The 15,206-nt window shown below is 53.2% G+C and overlaps 6 protein-coding genes across 6 annotated transcripts; 2 read left to right on the top strand and 4 right to left on the bottom strand.

Moving 5' to 3' along the window:
* Positions 1 to 17: 17 nt before the first annotated feature.
* Positions 18 to 3,710, bottom strand: ASPZODRAFT_128382 (hypothetical protein). The gene is made up of 4 exons (XM_022722012.1): positions 3,074 to 3,710; positions 2,478 to 2,930; positions 686 to 2,412; positions 18 to 615 (listed from the first exon to the last, which is right to left on the bottom strand). The coding sequence occupies exons 1-4, from the start codon at positions 3,223 to 3,225 to the stop codon at positions 332 to 334; spliced, it is 2,616 nt and encodes an 871-aa protein (XP_022584354.1). The 5' UTR covers positions 3,226 to 3,710; the 3' UTR covers positions 18 to 331.
* Positions 3,711 to 3,867: 157 nt separating this feature from the next.
* On the bottom strand, positions 3,868 to 6,381 carry ASPZODRAFT_12955 (hypothetical protein; the record flags this gene model as incomplete). Its single annotated transcript, XM_022722288.1, has 2 exons — positions 3,868 to 6,110; positions 6,300 to 6,381. 2 exons carry the CDS (start codon positions 6,379 to 6,381, stop codon positions 3,868 to 3,870), a joined length of 2,325 nt encoding a protein of 774 aa, XP_022584353.1.
* Positions 6,382 to 7,865: 1,484 nt separating this feature from the next.
* Positions 7,866 to 9,628, top strand: ASPZODRAFT_139197 (hypothetical protein; the record flags this gene model as incomplete). The annotated part of the gene is made up of 2 exons (XM_022724529.1): positions 7,866 to 8,524; positions 8,593 to 9,628. 2 exons carry the CDS (start codon positions 7,866 to 7,868, stop codon positions 9,626 to 9,628), a joined length of 1,695 nt encoding a protein of 564 aa, XP_022584352.1.
* Positions 9,629 to 10,020: 392 nt separating this feature from the next.
* ASPZODRAFT_128378 (hypothetical protein) lies at positions 10,021 to 11,952 on the bottom strand. Its single transcript, XM_022722011.1, has 5 exons — positions 11,712 to 11,952; positions 11,627 to 11,655; positions 11,271 to 11,533; positions 10,524 to 11,203; positions 10,021 to 10,461 (listed from the first exon to the last, which is right to left on the bottom strand). The coding sequence occupies exons 1-5, from the start codon at positions 11,875 to 11,877 to the stop codon at positions 10,277 to 10,279; spliced, it is 1,323 nt and encodes a 440-aa protein (XP_022584351.1). The 5' UTR covers positions 11,878 to 11,952; the 3' UTR covers positions 10,021 to 10,276.
* A 335-nt stretch (positions 11,953 to 12,287) lies between these two features.
* Positions 12,288 to 13,121, bottom strand: ASPZODRAFT_156877 (hypothetical protein; the record flags this gene model as incomplete). Its single annotated transcript, XM_022726284.1, has 1 exon — positions 12,288 to 13,121. Exon 1 carries the CDS (start codon positions 12,969 to 12,971, stop codon positions 12,288 to 12,290), a length of 684 nt encoding a protein of 227 aa, XP_022584350.1. The 5' UTR covers positions 12,972 to 13,121.
* A 268-nt stretch (positions 13,122 to 13,389) lies between these two features.
* On the top strand, positions 13,390 to 15,199 carry ASPZODRAFT_139194 (hypothetical protein; the record flags this gene model as incomplete). Its single annotated transcript, XM_022724528.1, has 3 exons — positions 13,390 to 13,672; positions 13,734 to 15,072; positions 15,142 to 15,199. 3 exons carry the CDS (start codon positions 13,390 to 13,392, stop codon positions 15,197 to 15,199), a joined length of 1,680 nt encoding a protein of 559 aa, XP_022584349.1.
* Between the last annotated feature and the right edge of the window lie 7 nt (positions 15,200 to 15,206).

Below are 15,206 nucleotides of genomic sequence, written 5' to 3'. Positions count from 1 at the left end.
GGGGAGGCCGGGGGGGGGGGGGGGGGACTTGAGGATATCATCACGGAGTAAGTCCGGGGCGGGGAAGGGGAAAGAAACAAGTTGCCAGTTGACGTCAAAAGAGTCGTCGACAAGCTTAAGAAAACAAACAATCCTCCTTGAATGACAGCAATAGTGGCAGTATACATTGGTTCATTATCTAGCTGACTTCGATATACTTGCTACGTCGGTCAGCAAACGCTATGCGTAATTATATGCTGCAACAGAGAAACACTTATCCAAACGGAAACGAATAAATAAAACAGGAGAAGAAGAAGAAGAAGAAGAAGAAGAGAAAGAGAAGAAAGATACTCTACAAGTCATCCTCGTCTTCAGCGACTGGTGACTGTGACGCCGGCCGCTTCTTCTGCAGATTCGACATCTCATACTCTTCGCCCGCCGACATGGCAATGGCCTGTCTGCCCGTGTCGGACGATTCAAGGAACTCGCGCAGCCTGCGTTTGCCTTCCTGCAGAGCCTGCTGTGACGCAGCTTCGGTCACTTTCAGGATCGGCCCCCATAGATTCAGCTGGTAGGTGACGTAGGCTCCGACGGCGCACAGGAACAGGAGGAAGAAGTAGGCAGGGTTGCGGAGAACTAGAAGGACATTAGCAAAAGAAAAAAGTGAATGAGACGAAGAGAAAAAGAAAAGATAAAAAAAACTCACCAGCAACGATTTCGTTCCAGCCCAGGGCAAGCAGGAGACCGTAAAAGTACAGGGGAACCTGAGTCATGCCCCCGATGGCGCTACGCTTGGCCTCCACAAAGACGCCGTCCGCGGTCTTCTTGAACCGCACGGTGAGCTCCTGCCGTTTGGCCTCGCCGAGCATTGTCACCTCCTCCTCTAAACTCTTGCCTTCGTGCTCGTCCACGCCGCCGATGGGGGCCAGGTCCTCCTCGTCCGCAGTGGTTGCTGAACTCGGCGTATGGCCAACCCATCGATCGAGGGGAGGCGGCGCCGACGTCTCGGATAGCCGGAAGCGCGAGAGGAGCGGGATCAGGGTGAGCGTTGACTCCCGAGCACGGGTGTAAAGGCCTTCGATGTCGTCGGTGGGACGCCAGATGCGTGGCACACCAGCCTCATCGTAGCGGAACTTGTCCTCAAAATTCTCTCGCAGCTTCAGAAGCAGGTTGCCTTCTAACATTTCTTCCTCGATCTTCGCCCGCAGCACTCCCCAGGACTTGCGGCGCAGCCGCCACAGTCCTACATCGACCTCCTCCAAGCTGGCATCGAAACTGCTGGCGCGGTCGGTGAAGCGTCTCTCCGCGTCGAGAACGGTCTCCACAAACAGATTCCAGACTCGGTCCCAGAACCCTTTCTCGGCCGGTTTGTCCCCGGAGTCACGGCCAGTGCCGAGGGCGTTGAATTCCAGCCCCACGGATTCGCCCAGGCGAGACTGGACCCATCGTTCGACTCTGCTCGCGAGGCGCCTCATCTCGTCTCGCCGGAGGCGTCCGCTGACTTCGGCCAGCTCCTTCTCATACAGGATCCGCTCCTGTGCATAATCACTCCAGGGGGTGTCTTCCACCACCGTGGCGCTCGCCACTTCTTCGAACTTGTCCAGAGCTGACTTGGTCTCATCCGTGACAATCTCGGCGAAATCGTAGCTGGCGCCTTTCTTCTGTCCGGACTTGACGGCAGCAGTGACAGCCTCACTGAAATCATGGACTCCGTTCTTGTGCGCGGCGCTCAACTGGCCTTGGAAGAGAGCCTTCAGCCGGGTGTCGATCTTGCCCTCGAGCTCGGCGCGTTTGCGTTCATAGACACCCTTATGGTACCGGCTAGCTTCAGTCTCGAAGCCCTTGACGGTCTTTGCGCGCCAGGAACGCATCGCAGCACCCAGGCCGCCAAGCACCTCCGGGGCGCCCAGACGGACAGCCTCAGCCTGTTTCTCCTCAAACGGAACGACAGCCTCATCGAAAGCAACCATGACTTCCCGGAGGATTTCGTCACAGCGGAACTGCGCCAGCAACTCCTGCTGCGTAGGCAGATCCAGGTCCTTGTTGTTCACGATCTGATCCCAGATTCCTTCGGCGTACTTTGCGAACCCGTCTGCAGGGATCCGTCGGTGGTATTCGGGCAGGAAGACGCCGCCCTCGGAGAACTCACCCTTGAGCGCATCCCGGGCAGGATCGCGATGGCCGTCGCGGAATCGAGTGCCGAGTTTCTTGACCTCGGCGACGAATTGTTCCGGCTGATAACCCTTGTGAGGGAGGCCGTAGAATTGGAAATCAAAGTAATCGTGGATAGTCGAATCTTCCAGGCCAGCAGGTTTCGAGATGGAAGCCCACAGCCGCGAGAGATCTTCCAGTAGTGTTTTTTGAAGATTCTGAAGAGGGGTATTGCCAATAAAATCACGGATCACGAAGAACAGAAGTGAGCGATGGGTGGTACTGATTCGTCAGTGTGAAACACATACAGCGCAGCGCATCTGAGCATCCATCCTCTCGCTACGTACCTTTTGTCCTTGACAAATAATTGCAAGTTGACTTCGAAAACCGTCTTGAGCAGGCCCATGTTCGCCCCCTGATATAGACCCACCTGATGTTCCCAGATGTTGACGATAAGCACTTCGCTGGTGGCCAGAGCAAAGAGCGCGCTCTTGCGCTCAAAGTCCTGGTCCTCGCCGCGCTCGCGGCCATCGGTACCCTCGACGTCCATGACAAGGATGTTGTCCGCCATACGGGTGGCCTCGTCGTCATTTTCATTCTGCTTCTTGTTCTTCGATAGCCAGATTCCCTTGGTTGTTTGCCGTCTCTCCAGCTCGGACATTACCGAGAAGTGTGTGCCGAAGAGGTTGTTCAGCAGGGTGGACTTGCCAGTCGACTGAGACCCAAACACGGAGATTAGATGGTAGTTGAAACCGGCGGGGGAGACCTTCTCAAGAGTCAAGTATTTGGACAGGTTGGCACTGAAAAAAGATGACCATCGTCAGCCATTGTACTCTGCTTTTGTATGTTCTGCGATCTGTAGTACACGCATCGCACCATCGCACCATCGCAGACACAAAACTACACGTTGTTCACATTGGTAGAGAGGAAGTAGAGAACATACTTGAACTCCTTGCTCTCATCCACCACCTGGACGCCATGCTCGTACGCCGCCTTGTCGCTCTGCTGCTCCCCGATCGAGGCAAAGTGTCCGTTGGTTGCCATGACGGCCGGCGCTGTGGGGGTTCGAGTCGCTGTAGACGGACGCGCTGACATGCCTTTTTCCAGGGCCTGTCACCGATAGACAGAGAAGAATTAATTGCAAATATTATTATTCAGGAGAGGAAAACGACTCCGTGGACCAGCACAAGGTGGCAGTGTCGTGGCCAAATCGTGTTGCGCGGAGGTGAGACCGTGGCGAGTTTCGGGGGGGAAGGCGGGTTATGCAATAACGTAGGCAAGTCACTTTACAGCTCAGACAAGCTGTTTTAGCTGTTGAACAGCTCACAATGTCTGGTGTATGTCGCAGGGAGTGGCCGGGTTCTGAGGAATGAGGAATTGCGTCTGAAACGGGAGGATCCATGAAGCTCAAGGAAAGGGGAAGGGAGAAGGGGGGAGGGAGAAGACGAGGTGGTCGGCTGAGGTTGTTAAACGTTGTCCGGTGCACGCAGCACCTGATTCCGCAGTATACGCTTAATGGCATAATTATAAGCAGTCACGTCGAGACTCGATAATAATTGTGGTTAATTCAAGTTGTAAAGGAATTGTACTGGATCTAAATTCATTCTACTCTCACAATATGGATAAGAAAAAGGCGTTGTAGTCAATATTTTGCTTTGGGAACAAGAGGGTAGGGTATCTAATTATTTATATACAGTATAAAACCATTCCAAAAAGAATATTTTCCAAGAGATCAAATCAATATGCGGTATTGCTATCGATCCAGTCGACGTTCCAGCCCTGGTCTAGTCCAAGATCAAGGTTGAGATTGGGCCAGACGCCATTGTCTGGCCCGTTAAAGTCAAGTCCCCGAAGGCTGAAGTCCAGAGGTAGACTGGGCATCGTCGGCATGCTCTCCATATGAATCCATCGGTCAACCAAAGGATTCGGGTTCTGCGAGCCCAACGCGGGCTGGTTTGCACCACCGAGAGGATGACTGTCTGCTAGGGAAGAATTCTTCGAGTCCGAGAGAGGAGGCGTGTACAGCTGAGTAGGCGTTTCACCAAAAGAAGACGTAGATGCGGAGGCCTGCGCTTGAGCGTTACATTTGTCCATCAACTCCTCGAGCTTTTTACCGGGCCCAACGGTGATTGTTCCGAAGTAAGGGATCGTGATCTTGCACGTTCCCCTATCACCCGGGCTCAACTCGAGATTTCGAAGGGGCCTGATATTGGACAAAACCTCGGCCGAGTGAGCAGCGACGTTGCCGCCCCTTTCCATGCTGGCCTGGCGAAACAGGTCGGTGATCTCACCGATGAGTTGCCAGTCATGCTCATCTTGCTCGCGGCTGTGTGTGGGAGACGCCTCTGAATACCCAAACAGGTTGATGGACAATAACATGGTCATCATAAACGCAAAGAAATCCCCCAGCTTACACAAATAGGGCTTGATGTCGGCTCGGACGATCTTGAACAATCGGAGACTTGTTCGCGCCGAGTCCAACGCGGCGAGGTGGCAGTAGTGGTACCTTCGGTCGGTGAGGGATTTGAGCATGAAGGGGAGATGAAGGAGAGCCCGGACCACATTGTAGATGAACATCATCATCACCTGTTCCTGGAACTCCTTATCCTCGGTATTGGATAAGCTCCACCAGCCTGCAGGAATGGACTTGGCGATGTCTTCCAGGTCCTGGTCTAGACGAAGCGTTGACGATAAGGACAGCGACTCTTGAACCTGGTTCCGATCGACTAGTTTCCCTATGACGAGAGCAATCCGCATCACCAGCATCTGCATCAAGTTGCCCCCTTCTTGCGTGGTGAGTGCGATTTGGGGCTCAAAAAATGTATCCGACACGGAGTAGGGTAGCCCCAAGATGAAGCTGAGAAACCGATCGTTGGTCACAAGAGAGCACCAAGTTTGCAATCGACGCTGAAACAGGGTATCTCCTGATTGGCGGGGTTTCGCCGTGGACAGGTGCATTCCTACCAACTGCGAAAACTGGATGGCTCGCCGACAGACAAGCCACGCTTTGCGAGGACGACCATCATTGAGCAGGTACTTGGATAATAGCAGTTGACATTCGATCCCAGGAAGAGTCGCTGCAAAATCATCATCCTCGATGATTAGCCGGCTGATCTCAGCCACACATCTCTCGGAGAACCGTTTAGGATCCAGAGGAGATCTTAGGCTTGTAAGATCAAAGCTAACAGGAAGCAGTTCCAGCGTCATGGCGATGCAGATCAGAACTTTGCCCACATCACCTGGAGCCATGGAGATTTCGGAGGGTGGGTTCCCCGTAGATAGGCTCTGGGAACACTTTTCACAAATTTCGGGGAAATTGGCCTGGAAGGTTATCCACCATCTGCAGGAGGCTTCTGTCAACATGATGATGTCCTCCCTGGGAGGAAATAGGGCCAACAGCGAGGCACGAGCTGCAGCTGCCTTGGGAGACATGTTATTTTTTCCGACCAGTCGATCATTGCCGGACAGAGGGTCCACCTCGCGGCGGACCACATCGTTGTCAAAGAGTTGCAAGATGGGAGGATTTCCGATTTGCTCTTCCACCGTGTCGATCTCAGGATCTGCAGGAGATTCTGTAGATGCAGGCGTCGGATTTTCCCTGATGGTGTGCGAGCCTGGAACGGAGATATCAGAGGTCTGATAACAGAAGATAGCACCACATCGGGCGAAACCAGATCCGAGATGGGAACAGAACGAACCTTGATCGACGTTCTTCGTTGGTAGCCCTAGTGGTGGTGAAGAGGTTTCACTTCTGTCGGTCTCCTTATCATCCAACCTCTTGACCAGTTGCCTGACAACCTCTTCCAAGTGAGTTACTCGCTCGCGGAGACTGTATGTCTGTTCTCCTTGGTGGTTGGGAGCGCTGTAAGGCTCAGGCCGACTGCTCTCCTGGTCGACACAAGTCGACCCCCGGAGACGACACTCGTTGCAGATGCCGCAAGAGTCCAAGTCGTAGGTACAGCGAATCTTACGGCGCCGGCCTAGAGGGTAGGTAAGCCTCTCTCTCATAGTCAGGATGGGTTATTCATTCGTTTGCTGACGTGCGTAAGGCCCGTTCATGCGACTGGACAGAATGCCCGGGATGTACGGAGTACTTGGTGTATAACACGGAGGAAAAACGGATGAAAAACGAAGGCCACAGGATTCTCTAGAGTGTCATCAAAACGTACATTCTGCGCAGCTCTTGGTTCCTTTTCTCATCCGCTTGCGCGGAGGGCCGTCCAGACGGTCCAGTAGGCTTGCAGAGCTCATCCTGACCAGCAAGTCGGCAATGCAACTACCACCTGGAATTATTGGCTGTTCAGGCGAGAATAAGGCAAGCCACGGTATATAGAGAGGAAGCTCGATCTAGCAGCAGCAGCAAAGATAGGGCCCTGATAGTATCATATAATCAGGGGCGGCCTTGCAGTACTGCTGTTGCAACAGGCAACCACACACACACGCAACACCCAGAAGCTTGGATCCTGACGTTATAGAGCTAGACGGAACAATTTAGAAACAAACAGATCAGGCTAGACCCAGAGCATCTAGTAGAGAATACGAAGGAGATAGAGTGCGAGATACGCTCGGTAGTAGATACCATGGAGCCTCGACCTGGTGGTTTCTAGGAGCTAGCTAGCTCCTCCAATCCACAAGAGATAATCGATCCCTAGGATGCCGTCTAGACTGTCAAAAAAGATCTCTGAAGCGAGCGCTGCTTAGAGAAAGAAGCAAAAAGGGTAAGGTGTTGGCTTCGCCCTCGTCGTTGTCGTCGTGTGGTAGTAAGTTGTCGGTGTTGTTGGTGGTGGCCGGGCGAATTCGTCCGGCTCCAGGAAGGAGCTTTCGTCCGTTATTTTCGGCCGGACCGCGGATGAGTCATGTTTTGACTAGTACTAATCAGGCCCACCCCTAAACGGAGATAACGTGAGCACCGGACGAAGATTTTGTCCGGGTGGATCTCAATACGAGCTTTCTTCAACCACCTTCCATAAGGGCATCGAATGGCAGCGCAGCATTTCAGCCCTGAAGAAAACAGCTACCATCGTCAACTTGTCAGAATTGCTAACGATGACCAAGAAGAAGAACTGCCGACGGGAACTTGAAGGGTTTTCTCCCGAGGATCCACTGTAAGCTGGACTGCCAGGCAGAAACTGCTGCAGCTTATTTGGTTTTGTGTCAGCAAGGTTATTTTTATCTGACGTCAGCTTATTACAGTTGAAGATCTCGAACCCAGCGCATCGAGCAGCCTGAGTCCCTATTCGTTGTACAGGCTGCCCAGTTGGGTAACCGGGATGTTTGGATTTTGATATCCTACTCCAATGGAGGGCTCGTGTGGCAATCGCGAAGATGTCAAAATCTGGTCTCTGGCTAAGCATCTGGACCACTGGTCTACGTCCGGCCCCGTTTGTGACGTTGGATCCATGGACTAAATGATTCTTTTCAGCCGATCCGCTGAGAAATAGTAAGCCCGAAGTCTGTGAGCTTATCTCCGTATTAAGGCATACCAATGTGTGCGTGTGTTGTGTGGAGACATGATCCCTTTCGCTGTCATCGTTATATGAAATCTAGCCGATGGGCTGTATAAGTGTCCGAGGGTTCCCCTGAAGGAGAAGAAGGATTTTGGTCAGAAGCAGCTGCTACAGGTCCAAAACACAATAAATTGGATCGACGCCAGATCCCTCCTTCAAAATCTACACACTATCTCATTTTTCTCACAGCAAGAACCGTCTATGGTCTCTCCGACAGATCTCCCAGACATGGCTGACAAGGAGGCAACAAGGGCATCGTCTCTTTCCGGGCAAACGATACCGAATGAAGGTTCCCAGATGGATCTGGACGTTGAAAAGAGAGAGTATGTTTCCTCGGTCAATGGTGGAAGCAAAGATGGGTCACAGGACGGCACAACCGCAGAAGATGAGAACGAGTATCCCGGAAGTTTTTCTCTCCTCTTCATTATTATCGCGTTAATCCTCGCCATGTTCCTGGTGGCACTCGACATGACTATCGTTGCCACTGCAATCCCAGAAATCACAGATGAATTCAATTCTTTGGACCAGACGGGATGGTACGGCAGCGCTTTCTTCCTCACCGTGGCTTCCTTCCAGTCTACCTGGGGCAAGGGCTACAAGTATTTCAACCTGAAGTGGACTTTCCTTCTGGCAATCTTTATCTTCGAAATCGGTTCCTTGATCTGTGGTGTCGCACAAAACAGCACCACGCTCATTGTGGGCCGTGCTGTCGCAGGTGCCGGCGCCGCCGGCATTGCTAGCGGTGTGTACACTATCATTGCCTTCTCGGCACCCCCGCGACAGCGCCCAGCCTTCACCGGTCTGCTGGGTGCGACCTACGCCGGTGCTAGTGTTATTGGCCCCTTGCTCGGCGGTGTCTTTACGACTCATGTAACGTGGCGGTGGTGGTAAGCATTCACCTTGAACACTCTATGCATACCGGGTGATTGGCGGCTAACGAACGTCTTGAATGCAGTTTCTATATCAACCTGCCAGTCGGTGGCTTGAGCGCGATCATCATCCTTTTCTTCTTCCAGAACCCACCAGCAGCCCGTCCTGCGCAAGCAGATTGGAAGGAGAAGCTTTTGCAGATGGACCTGGGCGGTACTTTCATCATCATGGCTGCTGTGGTCTGCTATCTGCTCGCGATGCAATGGGCCGGCAGTACCAAGGCATGGGACTCGGCAGACGTTATCGGCACGTTGATCGGTTTCGGCCTCTTGGTCATTGTCTTCATCATCAACGAATGGTGGATGGATGAGCGGGCGTTGGTCCCCAAGCGCCTCCTGAAGATGCGGAACTTCGTCGTGAGCTGTCTCTTCGTCGTCTTCAGCTTCGGGCCCATGTTCGTCCTCATCTACTACCTCCCGATCTACTTCCAGTCAATCCAAGGCGTGTCTGCCTCCGAATCCGGTGTCCGCAACATCCCGTTGATCCTGTCCGTCAGTATATTCTCCATCGTCTCCGGCGCCTTGATCACGATCTTTGGACACTTTGTGTACCTTATGATCATCTCCTCCGTGATCACCTCCATCGGCTGCGGATTGATCTACACGCTTGACACCACCACCGGCAGTGGCAAGTGGATCGGTTACCAGATCCTCGCCGGCGTGGGCCTCGGACTCGGCTGCCAGATCCCAATCATCGTCAACCAAGCGATCGTCGATCCCTCCGACCTCGCCAGTTCCTCGGCCTTTACCCTCTTCTGCCAGACCATCGGCGGTGCCATCTGGGTGTCCGCAGGTGAGTCGGCCTTTGTGAACCGACTCGTCCAGAAGCTGCCCGAGACCGCCCCGGGCGTCGACCCGGCAGCTGTTGTGGCTGCGGGTGCCACCGCTCTGCGCCAGACCTTCACCGCCGCACAGCTTCCCGGAATCCTGGTGGCGTACATGGACGGCCTGACGGACACCTTCCTGGTCGCCTTGGTTCTGGCCTGTGTCGGTTTCCTCGTCGCTCTCTTCCCCAAGTGGGAGAGTCTCAAGGGTCGAATGACGGCTGGAGGAGCTGTATAATTTAGCTGTGATGCATAAGCTGATGCTTTTATCCACATGCCACGCCAGTGAATGACTCAACAACTACTTGATAAGATAGAGAGGGAAAATAGACCTGCTACCTTTTTTTATTTTAATGGTCTTCCCATTTCTTCTGTTTATTTTTAGCTTTTGGTTCTTCTTTTGTGATAGATCTTCTCATCTCTTAATATATATCTTGAACATAAACACCTACTCCTATAAACCTATTGTAGAAGCTGGAAGATGCAAAGTAAAAATTCTGATATCTTACTGAACGCCCAAGTCTTCATGTTGATTCATATTCAATATTGCCTTGAATAAGGTGGAGGGGAGATGTGAGAGGCTAAAGGGATGGAGAAAACAAAAATGAAGATCTGCAATCAGAAATACAACAGGAGTACAATACATTGATACAAGAAATATGACAAGTAAAATAGAAGGGAAAAAAAAAATTGAAAACTCCGAGACACACCTCCATCCGTATGAGAGTGACATGGTTTCCATGCTTTATCTTCAAACTGCTCCACGTCGATGCAGGAAGAGGATAGGATTCATAGTACAAATCGGCCAAGTCAGTCAAGGTATCAGTAGCCCCCCTTCCGTCTATTAAAGCCTTTTATTTCTTTCTTGAAGAAGAAGAAAATGAAATTACTCGGTCAGGACACGGGTGATGAGACCGGTGGCGACAGTGCGGCCACCCTCACGGATGTTGAAGCGCTGGCCAGCCTCGGCGGCGATAGGGCGGTGGGTCTTGAGCACCATCTCGACGTTGTCACCGGGCATGACGCGGCGGTCCCGGGAACCGTCGGGGAAGGTGAAGTCGGCAGACTCATCTAAAAAGAAACCCATCGTTAGGCCTTTCTCATGTTGATAACTAGTAGATCACCTCACTTACCGGCGGTACGGATGTAGAGCTGGGGGCGGTAGTTGGCGCCGAAGCCCTTGCTGCGACCACCTTCGGCCTCAGTCAGGACGTACATGGAGACCATGAACTTGTCGTGGGCCTTGGTGCTGCCGGGGACGGCAATGACCATACCACGGCGGACATCCTCGCGGCGAATACCACGGAGAAGGAGGCCGGAGTTGTCACCAGCGCGGGACTCCTCACAGACCTTGCGGAAAGTTTCGATATCGGTGACCTTGGTCTTGATGGTATCGAAGCTTCCACCGACAATCTCGACCTCAGTATCCCTCTTGAGGATACCACGCTCGACACGACCCGAAGCGACGGTACCACGTCCAGGGATAGAGAAGACCTCCTCCACGGACATGAGGAAGGGCTTGTCGAGGTCACGCTGGGGGGTGGGGATCCAGGTGTCGACAGCCTTGAGAAGAGCATCGATCCGCTCGGCACCGATATCGGGGCGGCGGTCCTCAAGGGCGCAGAGAGCAGATCCGAAGATGATGGGGGTCTCCTCACCCTCGAATCCGTAGTGGCTCAGAAGCTCACGCATCTCGAGCTCAACAAGCTCCAACATCTCCGGGTCCTCCATGGCGTCGATCTTGTTGACGAAGACAACCAGTCTCTGGACACCGACCTGGCGGGCAAGCAGCAAGTGCTCACGGGTCTGGGGCCTGTCGTAGTCTGGTCAGCATGATCCGAAGATCCGAATCTTCCCTGATTATCACCGATCAATCATACATCTGACCATCCGAAGCAGCAACAACCACAATGGCACCGTCCATGTTCGCAGCACCAGTAATCATGTTCTTGATGTAATCGGCGTGACCAGGGCAGTCGACGTGGGCGTAGTGACGATCTTCGGTCTGGAACTCAACGTGAGCGGTAGAGATGGTGATACCACGCTTACGCTCCTCGGGCGCCTTGTCAATGGAGCTATAGTCGAGGAACTGGGCGAGACCCTTGGAGGCCTGGTGTCTGGTGATCGCAGCGGTCAAAGTGGTCTAATGAATGGGTCAGTTTTGATGCTTCTTCCAACAATACACAGATTCGAGCGATGATCGTTGATGGAAAGCTCGGAAGGAGACATGTCTGACCTTGCCGTGATCGACGTGACCAATGGTACCTGGTCAGAGGCATTAGCAAAAAGATAGCCTATATCAAGTAGGGAAAGGGGCATACCGATGTTCACATGAGGCTTGGTGCGCTCAAAGGCAGTAGCCAGTCCACGAGCAGCCAGCTTCTCGTGGCTGAAGACATGGTGAACAGGGTTGACGGCGCGCGGACGCAGCAGGGAGGACCTGCTGGTGCGCAGAAGAAGATTGACGGAGCGAGAGAGGCTGGACATCCTGACTACCCTGGAATAATGCGGCACAATGCAACGAAAAGCACAAAACAGAGCACACAGCCAAAGATGTTGGGGGATGGGATCGAAGGTTAGCAGCGAGATTCTGGCCCGAATTTTTTAGGGAGTGCTTAGTCATGGACAAAAACACCTGTTGGGCCAATGAGGAGCGGGCGTTTGCAGAGGCTGTCAGCTCATACGACACCTGAGGTATCCAGGTAGTTACTTAGGTAGATTACCTAGGTAAGTAGGTAGGTTACCTTAAAACCTTGCCTAGGAGGTAATGAAGCATTTAGGTGCTAGGGAGATCGTGTTATTTGAGAGATAGTGGGAATCTAGATATGCCCTATATGTACAGATCGAATGCTTGACATCATAAGAGGTAAACAAGCATCCCCAGGTTGTCTCTTAAACTAGTCCTCCCTCTTCTTCACGACGACAACAACATGCTTGCCAGGCTCGCCTTCAACTGGCTTGACAGGGATGGCGTTGGCCTCCTGGGTTGTCTCCATCACGCGGGTCATGAGGTTGCGAACCTCGTCCGCAGTCGGTGGCCGCTTGCCCTTCTTTCTGGTCAAGATGATCTCCACCTTGCGTCCCTTGTCCAGGAAAGTCCTCAATTGTTTTAAGCGGTGTGCCAGGTCGTGGGCGTCGATGGCCCAGTTCAACTCGATCTGCTTGACGCTGTTTTTGGACGCGGTGACGGCAGCCTTAGCTTTCGTACGCTCGATCTCTCGCATCGCCTGTTTGCTCACGATCTTACAGACCGGTGGCTTATCAGGCGTCGCAGGAGACACTTGCAAGAGGAAAAACTTGGACCGGTCAATGGAACGAAGAACATTGTTCAGGCGGATGGGCTCGTCGAGCGACCCGCTTTCATTGACAATGTGCACAAACTCTGCTCGGATCTTCTCGTCTGTGACCAGACCCGACTTGTCTGTAACAGGGCCTCGCGAATGCTGAATCAACCGAAGCTGGGTTCGAGCCAGGAAGGGCTCATATCGTAAGAATTGGGGACGGTTGGGGATCTGGGGAGGTGTCAGGAAGGTCCGACGCAGCGCCTGGGCAGCCGAAACCAGGCCGCGGATATGCTTCATTTCGCTGGTTAAACGAGCAGCTGAGACATAAAAAAGAAATCAGTATAGCCAGCTAGATTGAGCGTGCACAAGTCATCAAAACGAAGGGAAATTTACCTCTCAGGTGAATTGGAGTTTAACTCTCAAAGATGCGCCGCATTCAGCGGGGAGCCGCCACAGTAGAAACTTGCGCCACATGCCCCTTTCATCTCTGATCCTGATTCTGACCTGCGGCGACGCCCTTTCCTCCCGTGTTCGCATCTCACGTTCTTTTGCGAGCTGGTTGTGAGGCTCTTGGGGGATCTATGTGTCCTCTGGTTTTTAGTCGTTGATTCCCTTGCTTATTTTATGTCTATTTCTCACGCAGTCTGCTGAAACACGACGCTTGAAGTGTTTCACCCATTCGCCACTTGGGTCGCTATTGAGTTGTTCTGCTCGCATGTCGACAGGATTTGACCGCCAGCAGCGTCAAGGCACCCAGTCGAACTCAAATTCAGATTCTAGCGCTCGCAAACGCCCTGTTCCCCGTGTTGATACCCCCGTTGTTGAGACTTCGGACGATTTCCAACCATCGGATCAGAATTCCACTACTACAGCGCCACCCAACATGATGCAGAGCCAGAGATCGCGATATTTCAAGACGGGGGCCATTATTGGCCTCCTATTTATGTTTATTCTTTGGCTGAATCCGTCAAGGCCAGCTGCGAGCAGTTTCACGCAGGGTGAGTCGCCTGACTCCCATAACCGTTGCCTCTTCACTCCGAGAAACTAATTCTATTTTAGAGCATGCGCCCTCAGGTTCCGAACCTTCGACAAGATGCACAAAGCCGCTCGATCCGTCGAAGCCACTGATTCAATATGTGCTCATGATCGATGCTGGAAGCACCGGCTCGCGCATTCACGTCTACCGGTTCAACAACTGTGGCCCGTCGCCTGAATTGGAAGACGAGGTGTTTGAGATGACCACACCGAAGCCTGGCGGCTCCGGCCTCAGTTCTTACAAGGAAGATGCGGAGGGTGCTGCGAAGAGTCTGGACCCTCTAATGGAAGTGGCTATGAAGTCCGTTCCGGACGAGTACAAGAAGTGCACGCCGGTGGCCGTCAAGGCTACAGCTGGTCTGAGGTTGCTGGGTCCAGAATTAAGCACAAAGATCCTGGATGCTGTGAGGACCCGCCTCGAAACCGTCTACCCATTCCCTGTGGTGTCCAAGGAGAATGGCGGCGTGGAGATCATGGACGGTTCTAACGAGGGCGTCTACGCTTGGGTCACCGTCAACTACCTTCTAGGCAAGATCGGTGGACCTGACGAGACCCCGACCGCTGCTATCTTCGACCTGGGTGGCGGTTCCACGCAGATCGTATTCCAGCCAACATTTGAACAGAGCAAGGCTGGCGGCATGCCCGAGAAGCTCGCGGCAGGTGATCACAAGTATGAGCTCGATTTCGGCGGACGGCATTTTGAGCTGTACCAGCACTCCCACCTTGGCTACGGTCTGATGTCTGCTCGTGAGACGATCCACAAGGCTGTTGTCGAAGCCAAGCTGGCCTCCAGCCCTAAGGACCTTTCCTGGCTCACCAACCCACTTCCCAACCCGTGCATCAACCCGGGAATGAAGAAGCAGGTCAATCTAACGTTCGCGGAGGACCACCCTCTCGGCCCCAAGGTCTCTGTCATGATGACTGGTACACATGAAGCCTCGGCAGCTGTTCAATGCCGCGGTCTGGCAGAGAGGATTCTGAAAAAAGACGCCGACTGCAAACTCGCACCCTGCTCCTTCAACGGCGTGCACCAGCCGTCCCTCGCGAAGACCTTTGCCCGCGAGGACGCCTACATCTTTTCTTACTTCTACGACCGTACCTTCCCACTTGGCATGCCCGAGTCCTTCACTATCGGCGAGCTACACCAGCTCGCCTCAACTGTCTGTGGTGGCCAAGAGAGCTGGGACGTCTTCGAAGGAATCGACGGTGCCATAGCAGAGCTCCAAGACCGCGCCGAATACTGCCTCGACCTGAACTTCATGCTTGGCCTGCTGCATTCTGGTTACGAGATGCCCCTATCCCGCGAGGTCAAGATCGCTAAGAAGATCAAGGGTAACGAACTGGGCTGGTGTCTGGGTGCAAGGTAGGCATTCCTATTGTTTTCCGAAGACTTATAATTTAGTTTTGTTCTTGCCACTGACTTCTTCATCAGCTTGCCCCTCCTGAGCCAGGAATCTGGCTGGACATGCCGCATCAAGGAAATTTCGTAAATGGATG

The sequence above is a fragment of the Penicilliopsis zonata genome (genome assembly GCF_001890105.1).
Source record: "Penicilliopsis zonata CBS 506.65 unplaced genomic scaffold ASPZOscaffold_2, whole genome shotgun sequence".
Taxonomy (NCBI): domain Eukaryota; kingdom Fungi; phylum Ascomycota; class Eurotiomycetes; order Eurotiales; family Aspergillaceae; genus Penicilliopsis; species Penicilliopsis zonata.
This window is presented reverse-complemented; position numbering and strand designations above follow the sequence as displayed.